This window comes from Dunckerocampus dactyliophorus, chromosome 7 (genome assembly GCF_027744805.1).
Source record: "Dunckerocampus dactyliophorus isolate RoL2022-P2 chromosome 7, RoL_Ddac_1.1, whole genome shotgun sequence".
NCBI lineage: Eukaryota > Metazoa > Chordata > Actinopteri > Syngnathiformes > Syngnathidae > Dunckerocampus > Dunckerocampus dactyliophorus.
Window position 1 is genome coordinate 23,718,595 of NC_072825.1, and position 10,612 is coordinate 23,729,206.

Sequence of the window (10,612 nt, forward strand, 5' to 3'; positions counted from 1 at the left end):
ATGATTAGAAGAGAAAAGGAGCAGAGATGGAGTAGTCACCAAGTGCTTTGTGAGGAGCCTGGTTGGACTCGAACACCACTTTAGGGGAGAGGTCGACTGTGCGCATGCGCAACAGTTGCCATGGCACAGCCGAGTCTTGCCGAGGGAAATGTTTCTTCAGCTTAAAAGTCAACGTCTTTTTTCTCCTGCAGTCCACGGACGTCTTAAGTAAACCACCTTTGTGCTCATCTGTTTCCAAGTGGTGTTGTCTTGGTTGTATGCAGCGTGACGTGCACTTTAACCCGAAAAATGAATCACTCGGTGGAAATCGGCGTCTGCATTGTTTTCATCGACGTTCGGGGTCATGAGCTCTCCAACTGAAGTAAGTAGTTCCTCGTGGATTTCAACAGATAACCACACGCCCGCACCATCATGTAGCGTGAAGTTAATTGTAATGTTTGAAACATCCATGCAACGTGTTTTTTTTCTTCGTAGTTTAAAACTGCACGAGTGCTTATCAAACTGCACTTAATTACCCGGCATGTCAATCTTTTTATTGGTGCAAAAAAAAGCCTAGCGTCAGCATGGAGGGCCCAGAGCGAAACATGTGAGTCAGATGGTTTTTTTGCAAAGAAAGGGCTGTAGCTCTCAGTTTAATACTTTTACTCCCTGACCTCTGATTTATTTAGGCTTTCACAATAGTCTTTTTGTAGTTTACATGGGATGGTTGCTATGTGGTTACTTCAATGTGAATACAGCTAAGCATTTAACTGTTTAATGTCCACAGAACTTAAATTGAAACTTGCCATACGTCATTTTTCAAAAACGTTATCAAAAGTGAATATTATCGTAATTTCAAACAAAGTTGGATTTGACAAACTGTACCTGTAGATTTGTCCTGACCAAATATTATGACATCACTATTAACAAAACCAACAAAAAAAAATGCAGCAGCTCAGAAGTACAAACCGTGGTTCGAAGGGCTTTACTAGCCGACAAAAGCTGGTATTTTCAATGATGGTAAAATGCTGGTGATCCAGTGCCATCATTTCCATGATGAAATCATAGGTCTCTTTAGCCCTCCCTCGTCTCTGGCTGCTGCGGCGATAGGAACAAGCCCTGGGGCCCGGTAGAAATGCTGGCCTTTCATGTGGCTGATAAGGTTTGATGTGTTGAAGCTCGTTGTTTTTTGTCCCTCATCGCGAAGGCCTACATGATCAATGCCATGTTTGTTTACAAGTGAGCTCAGGGGAAGTTACGACTGTTTTATCAGTTACCTGAGCTATTTTTATTGGATTTATTGGTATGACATCATAATTCCTCATTTCGTACACATCTAAATTTAATTCTAAACAGTTTGGAGGTACATGCTTTTGTGGGACAGCTCGAGAAGGCCCCAGAAGAGAGTGAAAATGATGTAAAATAGTTAATCTAATATCACCTTAATTATTGAAATCAAAACTATTTATAGCGCAGTACACTGATGCAGCAAATGGTGCTGTTTTTCTTTCAAATATATATTTTATATTTAGTATGCACTAATACACATTATGTCATAAGCTTGGGAGGAACAAAAAAATTATGATTTGGGTTTAAAGCTGAAAAAGATTGTGAAACCAAAATTTAACCCAAATTTAATGCATTTTTAAAATTTAAAATATTGAATAGATTTAATATAATAATATTATATAATATCCCATCCATCCATTTTCTATACCGCTTCTCCTCTTTAGGGTCACGGGGGCATGCTGGAGCCTATCCCAGCTGACTTCGGGCAACAAGCGGGTACACCCTGGACTGGTCGCCAGCCAATGGCAGGGCACATATAGACAAACAACCATTCATACTCACATTCATACCTACAGGCAATTTACAGTCGCCAATTAACCTAACATGCATATTTTTGGAATGTGGGAGGAAACCGAAGTATCGCGACCAGAACCCACGCAAGCACGCACGGGGAGAACATGCAAACTCCACACAGAGATGCCCAAATGGAGATATAAGTCCAGATCTCCTGACTGTGTGGCCAACATGCTAACCACTAGGCCACCAAACTATTATCAAAGCGTTACACGCATAAGTTTCACAACAACATTTTAAAGCACATACAGAGGTAGATAAAGGTGCAGCTCCTGCATTAAGATGATCGGATTTGCTGTTGTAGACTATGCACCCCACGATTACAGGAGACTCTGCGGTTTATTGACTAGAGATGTTACTCGGAGCATTAACGATATGCCAAAAACTAATTTTGCACTTGCTAGTGTGGCTCGATAGTGTTCGTCTGTTATTTAGTATTGTGGCAATTTTGTGTGATTATACAGTCATGGAAAAAATGATTAGACCACCCTTGTTTCTTCAGTTTCTTGTTCATTTTGATGCTTGGTACAACTAAAGGTAAGGAACAAATATAACAATGACAACAAAAGTAGCTCATAAGAGTTAAATTATTTGGCAGTACAATGCTATAGCTATTCATGTAAGAACTTAAGTGATTTTGGTTATCAACAAGAAAACCATGGAAGTTTTTGTTATCATCATCATATTTGTCCAAACAAATGTACCTTTAGTCGTACCAGGCATTCAAATGGATCAATAAACTGAAGAAACAAGGATGGTCTAATCATTTTTTCCATGACTGTATTTTTAGGTCCTAGTCATGTCATTTGGTTATCCAAGTATATATGGCCGCACCCTACCTAATAAATGTGGATTTACTTGTGTCTTATTATGTCTAGATGACCTGTCAGAGGGGACAGTTAAGGCGGACGGCTCCCATGCGTGGCGGCAGCCGAAACGAGCTGGTCCCCTCCAAGACCCCGCGGGTCAACGGTTGGACCTGGCCCCTTCAGCTGTTCCAAGTAATCGCCTGGTTGGTGTACAACTACCTCGCTATCGTCAGCTTTGGCATCTTCATCCCTCTCCTGCCGCTGCCTTGGAAGCATGTGCTCTATGCCGTATCCTTCTCAGCAGCTGCCCAGCTGCCTCCCAGAAGCCCACAAATGAGACTTCACTATTCAAATTTACATCTGCTTAACCACAACAAGGATTTCATTAAGCAGGCTGTTTTTTTGTTTGAGTGTCATGAATCTCTCTCTGTTTTCCAAATGGGCAGAATCAGAATTGTTTCGGTTATAGGCCAATCGGAAGCAATTTTCCTTAACCCTAGCTGCTTATAGCTTTCAGCTTTGGCCTTCATTGTGCACTTGGCCAGCCATGTTGCCGCAGTGACCATAGATCCAGCTGATGCCAGCGTCAGGGCCAAAAAGTGTTATGCTGGTCCTATGCCTCTTTTTGACCGCACGGTGCAGCCTCATGTCATCCAGGACCTGCACTGTTACCTGTGTGATGTCAGGGTGTATGTACGCTAAATCACTTACTTAGGATAGACAAATACATACTTATTTGTTTCTTTCTTGCGTAAATTGTTTTCTATTTTCATGTCACTTGTTGTTAGACGGACTTACTGGGCCAGTAAGCAAAAAGAGTATAGCTGTACTGTACCACACAACCCACTGGAACAGGCAGGCAAAGGATACAAGTCCAAAAAAAGAAATATAGTACTATACTATCACATTTTAAAATGTACACATTAGTTTGGGAATTGCATAAATACTTAAATGTAAAATCTATATCATAGAAAGAACAACCTTATTACTTTATGCTGCAATGTAGAGTGGCCATTTATTTATGTATAAATCAGTGTACTGATTTAGAATTTTTTTTATTCTTATTTTATGATAGAAAATTTTTAATATTTTTAACGTAATCCATAGTCCATAGTTTTTATGAGGACACAAAACAATTATATTTTGCAAACATCATTTAATCATGAAGTTCTATGTAATAATTTAGGTCATTTGCTAATGCAGTAGTCACTGTCCAGCAAAAAGCGTGTATCTCCAAATCTTGTGAGTTTTTTTATGTTAAAAAAAAATAACAAACATTTTTTTTCTTCAGATTTTGTAATAAAATAAAACAACTTCCAAAACAATATTTGGAAACATGCCTTTTTGGCCAATAAAAACTTCCTGGCTAAAGCTACCGTAAACGTCAGCTCATTTGTCTGTGAAAAAGTACAGAGCTACGTTAGCTCGATATTTCAGTTGGCCACCGTATTCTCACTATACAGTAAAGTATCATTTGTTTGCTGCTTCAGTGGGGGCATAAGACGTAATTTATTGTTTTACTTACCTGACTGGTTGGAAGAAGTCCAGCGTAGCGCGTCAAAGACAGGCCACTCTGTACACCGTGAACCCGGAGGTGTTTAATTGTTAGTGCTGCACCCTCCTTTGCATGATATGATGCCTTTGCAAGTGTTGCACTGCACAGACCGAATTTCAGCCAAACTCTCGAGCGCCATTGCACACTGTCCATGGTTGAAATGGATGAACACAGATGCTTCCTGTCGCATCTTCTTCGTTGGTGTTATGCGGCCATTTTTTCTGGTCGGTGGGCTGGTTGATCATCGAAAGTGGGAATCAATCCCGGGGCAATCGGAATGTTAGTCCCGGTTCCCATCGATGCTCGATGCCTAACCCTATGTATAGCAGCTCAAATTTGTAAAATTAAATTACAAATAAAGTTGCCTTGCCATCCACTAATTTCGTGATGATTGATGTACTGTTTTTTAGATATTTTTTTATTTTGTTACTTTGTTTTCTAACATAAATGAACACTTAACAACAAATCTTCTTTTCTGCTTTTCACAAAGAGGTGCCACAATTTGACTACAAAGAATAGCAATTCTTTTTAAAATATATAATTTGAGTGCAATAAATGGTATTTGATGATTAGCATAATTGTTTAATATAGTAATTATTCTATAAAACAATTTTTAAAATGAACATTTTGTGAAATGTGCTGTAAACCCAGCATTGCCTTGACTTTTGTTTTTGGTCAGATGTACTCTTTTGTGTAACTTCGCCTCATTCTTTCATGCATACACTGTGTCTTGAACTTTACCAAAATCTTTTCCTTTTGACAGTGGTCCCAGAGTGAAACACTGCAGCGTTTGCAACAAGTGTGTAGCAGATTTTGATCACCATTGCAAATGGCTGAATAACTGTGTGGGGGGCAGAAACTACAGGTAAGACATCACTTTTGTGATGACACTTTGAATAAAATGACATGTTAACAGTTGACCTGTGTTGTCTTCAGGTACTTCTTCATCGCGGTGTCCTCTGCAACAGTCGGCGTGGCTTTGCTGGTCGCCGTGATCTTGTTCATATTCATCCAACACTATCTAGATCCAAACATCCTACGGACCGCGCCACAATTCCACGGTGAGTCATCTTACTAGTGGACAGAGGGCACACAGACAGTTCAGATTCTTTGTTATGGTAATTTCATCATTCATCCGCACGCGTGTGTGTGTTTGTGTGTGCCTTCCTGCAGGTGTGCTGGGAAATGAGACCTGGCTGGTGTTTTTACCAGCAGCCCCCATAAAGACGAGTTCAGCCGGTCTCCTCATCGTGGCCTTCGTAACGGTTATGCTAAGCCTCACGTGCCTGCTACTACTGTGTCATCTTCTCGGTTTCCATTTCTACCTCTGTGAGTCACAGCTTGTGTTATTCATTACACTCCAAATCAGTCAGGGGGCAGCATATAAAAAGTTACTTTGTATCAAACACGTAAATGCAGCTCTGCCATTGATTTCTATAAGCGATTGCTAATGGGGTGAATATGATGTGTTTTCCACATTACGGTCGTCCCTCACTTCATGAGAGTTTTTCAACAATTAATTAATTAATTAATTAATGATGGCTGTTTCATGTTTGACTATAGCCCATTTTTAGCCAAAAAATATTGAAAGACAAGGTACTGTATATGTAGTATTCTGGACACTAGGTGTCAGTAGTGGCACAAAACACTGATGAGACATACACTTTAGATTACCTTACCTTAACACTCCATGTACCGTAGTCAGCCATGGCATGTCTGACATAGAGTTGAAAAAAAGTTCTCCTCTCATTCCGTGTGGAAGTGGTACGTTTTGGCATCTTACTTTGTCTTTCTTCCCCACTCCGTTTCAAACCTTTTTTTAAGTTTAGAATAACTAAATTGGAGGCTAACTAGTTAGGTCGCTAGCATGCTATTCAGCCTCTTGTGTCCCTGCAGTGATCCCGTACCCTGCTCAATGTGGTGTAAACAAAGAATAATAGGAGTGTAAAGGTGACTATAGGGGTGTTATTTCATGTCTAGAGGGCTCTAAGAATGGTAAAAAAAAACATATTTAGAAAGTCATAAACAGGTTTTCTATGCTCTAACTACAAAAATATTCCATTTATTAATACTGAGTCCTACTTCATGGAAATTCACTTATCGTGGCCGGGTCTGGAAGCAATTAACCGTGATAAAGAAAGGACGACAGTATTATGTTTTACTACTTACTTGTGGATTTACAGAAGCATAACATGAGCATATTACAGCATATTACAATCATTTAATGATGATCTAGGGGTGTCTTGATACGATATTGATATCAGGCCAATATCAGCAAAAAAAATTTATATCGGATTATATCGGCCTGCGTCTAAAATCTCCAATATTAGTACTGCAATACAATCAGTCAATTCCAGACTCCGCCCCAGCAAGTCAAAATAAGTAATACAAAGTAATAAAAGTAGTAAAAAAAAACCCAACATATTTACAAAGTCATAAGCAGGGTTTCTATGCTCTAATTACGAAAATATTCAATTTACGGAAATTCACTTCTCGCTGTCGGGTCTGGAAGCATTTAACCGTGATAAACGAAGGACGACAGTATTATGTTTTACTACTTACTTGTGGATTTACAGAAGCATAACATGAGCATATTACAGCATATTACAACATTGTTATATTTTAATAATTACCTACAGAATTAGAGATGAAGAACACCAGTAGCTAATTGTGGTTTTTGGTAGATTTAGATGTACACATAAAGTACATAGTATGCCATCTTGCCCAAGTGAAAAGTATCAAACAAACTAGCTCTCGTGATGCTCATCCCACTCGAAATCAGTTGGGGGCAGCATATTTAAAGTTAAATTATAGTAAATAAACTAACTTCCTTAGCATTAGCTTGGGAAGACGGTATGAATGCTAAGCTGCCAATGTTTTCTAGAAGCGATAATATCTTAAAAACTGACATTTATGATGCAGAGTGGAAAAAATATGACAAAGAAATATTGTTATATTTTAATACTTGGAATAACACAAGCTGCTAATGACTTTTGGTGTATTTATATTCCAACACACATAGCACGCTAGCATGATCCAACATGCTAGCTAGCAATGGTGCTCATCACCATAGACATACTGTATATAGACACTGCATCGAGCGCTGAGCCGTACGTCAAGGTCGCCTCCATATTGGATGGGTCAAGGCTGCGCTGTAAATGAATACAAGTAAATGTACTTACTATCGTAAAGCATCTTTCTATGTAAGTTAATTCCTCTCGTTTATACATTCACACACGCACTAATAAACAGTACTTGGGAAACAGTTAGGCACCAAAAACGAGTATATTAGTGTGTGTGTGAATGTATAAACGAGAGGAATTAACTGAGATTAATCGATGTGGTATTACAACACAATACATAGCATACTGGCTTGTTCCGGTAAAAAGTAAGAAATTTATCTTTCTTACAGGTTGTAAAGGCTTAAGCACATTTGATTACATAAAGCTGCAGCGCCAAAAAGAAGCCAGAAGGCGAGAGATCGAAGTGGGAAATCCGCACGGCGCACAAATAAACAACAATGTCCCGCATGTGAGAACTCCAGCCTGCCTCTGTCTGTCATCCCTTTATTCTGTATTGTCTTTTTTTAAAGACACATATTTCTATGTTAAAGAATCCAAGGAGTTCTACTGGCTGTGAGCCATCCTTAACTCACGGTTCAAGGTAACTTCCAAGTCCCTACTGCTGTATTTGCGCTAATATAAAGTACTAGTGCAGGGGGAGGGAACTCATGGCTCAGGAGCCCTTTTGATGACTGCATCTGGCTCCATTTTCTACCGCAATGTGGGTGGCCAGAGCCAATGCGAGCTGTCCTTCCGATATTTTCAGAATCAGACACCACAACTTGATTCCCTCCTTTAATCAAATAGTCAGCTAGCTAATTCTGCAGAGCCAACCCTTTTGACAAAAAGGAGGGCGAAAAGAAAGAAAGATATAGAGTATGGTGCAAAACCATCCAGCACCAGAAGTCGCATTAATGGTAAGACGTATTTTATTTATTATGGGTTAGCTTCAGTATAACAACATTATTAAAAAGAATCCATTCAGAGACTTATTATATTCTAAAATTGTTGGACTTGCTTTAAAATGCATACATTTAGTTGTATTCAATATAAAAAAAAATATTTTATGGCTCTCACGGAAATACTTTTAAAAATATGTAGCTTTAATGGCTCTTTTAATCAAAAAGGTTCCCGACCCCTGCACTAGTGTATAAATTGTGGCGAGGATCACTGTGAGTGAAGGGTGCACTTGTGTTTCAGTAGTACCTGCAGGTCTAGTGACGATAAAGGACCACTTAGCAGCCGACTGTCCGAGCCCATCTGCACAGAGGTAAGAACATATACTCTCAGTACAGTCAGTAGTCTCACCAATCAATGATTTATTTTGTTTTGATCTAGGTGAATAACTTTAGGAAAACACCAAAAATGGGAACTAGTTTCCACCATGAAACACGGAATTCTGCGGAGAAAGCAAGTGAGTACAAGTGTCATCGACTCCCTCATTATAACAGCAGACCCGCCAACATGTACACATTTTTTATTATTTTGTTTTTTTATATTTTATTTTGAACCTTGAATTGGCAATTTGTTGCATTTCACTGGTTTCAGTTCACTCTCTCTCAGCCGCACGGTGGCCTAGTGGGTAGCATGTTGGCCAATTTGATCAGAATTCAACCATTTAGAAATTCGACTTCATGTTAGTGTGAATTGAGATCACAATTGTTTATCAAGTGGACAGCACAGCCAGGTGTTGATGGGTTTGACTGTGGGCCCAGGCCCAGTGCTTGCATTGCTTGTGAGTGTGAATGGTAGTTAGTCTATACTGTATGTGTGCTGTGGTTGACTGGTGACCAGTTCAGAGTGTAACTCACCTCTTGGCCATTGTCAACTAGGATAGGCTCCAGCTCACCTGTGACCCCGAACAGATAAGATGTAGAAAATGGATGGACAACCAATGATATACTGTATAGCTGACTGTGCTGTCAATCGTAGGGCAAAGTGCCAGTATCCATCCATCCATTTGCTATACCGCTTGTCCTAAGAGCCAATATCATCATGAATAATATTGTCTTCTATTCAAATAAAAGGAGAAAGAGAGCTGAGCACTATCAGAAGCTGGAAGCCTGATGCCGGAGAAGACATTCAGGGTGACACCGTGAAGTCTGTGGACAGCATTCCGGAAGTGCAGGACCCTCTCGGAAGTTCAGCGATGACTCGGGATGACACGTAGCAGTCATCTACGGTGCACCAGGATAGGTTCATGTTCTCAGGGACTATTGTGAGTCACCATGGAGCCTTTGCTGATAATGATCACCAGTTTGATACCAGCCATGAAGCCATTTTTCATATTTATTTCAACTTTTCATGTTGAATTACATCAACCATCCATTCTTGTATTGTGTGTCTTGAAAGTCAGCTTCTGTTCCACTAATGTTAGCCCAGTAGATGTTTTTTGGCATCTGGAGCTCTTTCATTTATTTTCCAAACAAAAATCTGTTCCAAGTACAGGGTAGTGAGACATAAATCATGTCGTTTTATCTGCTGGCCAAGGCAACAACCTTGTATGGTAAAACATCCATCCTCTTGAGAAGAAGAAGAAGGGTGGAACATATTCTAGTGTGAGAACATCAGTTATCTTATCTTTGCTGATTAATTGTATGACTCTCTTATCATTACAGAGTAAAGAATAATACGTACTCGATGTCTTCATTACGTTCGTCTGCTTGAACCTATGGGACTGACTCCTAACGTTAAAAGGGCATGCAACACACATACAGGTGGTCCTCGGGTTACGAGCCAGTTTCATTCCAAGACTGTGATGTAAGTTGAGTTTTAGTGTAAGTCAGAGCCTATACCTAAATTACCCCCTATGTCACTCACACTGTACACAGAACACATGAAGGACATATAAAATACAGTAACAAAAAGATGAAATACAAGAATGAAATGAAACAGTAATAAAAACAGAACAACTTCTTACATTGGGTGATACCACCCAAATGACCATCGTTGACGGGCAGAAGCCCCACTCCATTGTATCCTACCCATCGTCATTTAACACCACTAAAGAGCCAACCATTCCTGTCTGGACCTGCCTCCTCCTCTAGAGGATAAATAGATTGCCTCTTGCACCAGGCTCTCAGACTATAGCTGTCCTATCTAGTCTGACTGGTGTGTGTCCCACCTAGTCTTTGAGCATGAACTGATGAAGCCTGATCGGATGAGAGGCGAAACGTCTAGGACAACTTGAACAGTCCAGTTGCAATTGACTGAATGCCTTGAGAAAGGTAAAGGTTTGATATTTGGCTGCTTGCTTTGAACAGGGGGAAGTAGCACCATCTGGTGGACAATTATGAAATGTACAAGTTGGAAAAGACTGTAAATCTTAACAAAAGGATTGCATT

At 39.8% G+C, this 10,612-nt stretch overlaps 1 protein-coding gene across 4 annotated transcripts; it reads left to right on the forward strand.

The window, feature by feature from the left end:
* The first annotated feature begins 73 nt into the window (after positions 1–73).
* On the forward strand, positions 74–9,892 carry zdhhc11 (zinc finger DHHC-type containing 11). Of its 4 annotated transcripts, none has more exons than XM_054783223.1 (11): positions 74–361; positions 2,721–2,939; positions 3,162–3,340; positions 4,970–5,071; positions 5,143–5,267; positions 5,380–5,535; positions 7,619–7,737; positions 7,820–7,869; positions 8,472–8,538; positions 8,607–8,682; positions 9,296–9,892. In XM_054783223.1, exons 1-11 carry the CDS (start codon positions 344–346, stop codon positions 9,436–9,438), a joined length of 1,254 nt encoding a protein of 417 aa, XP_054639198.1. In that variant the 5' UTR covers positions 74–343; the 3' UTR covers positions 9,439–9,892. The 4 variants fall into 4 exon arrangements, with proteins under 4 accessions (XP_054639198.1, XP_054639201.1, XP_054639197.1 ...); XM_054783222.1 differs by having other exon boundaries at positions 76–361; positions 8,469–8,538; XM_054783225.1 differs by lacking the exon at positions 74–361 and adding an exon at positions 393–586 and having other exon boundaries at positions 8,469–8,538.
* The last annotated feature ends 720 nt before the right edge of the window (positions 9,893–10,612 follow it).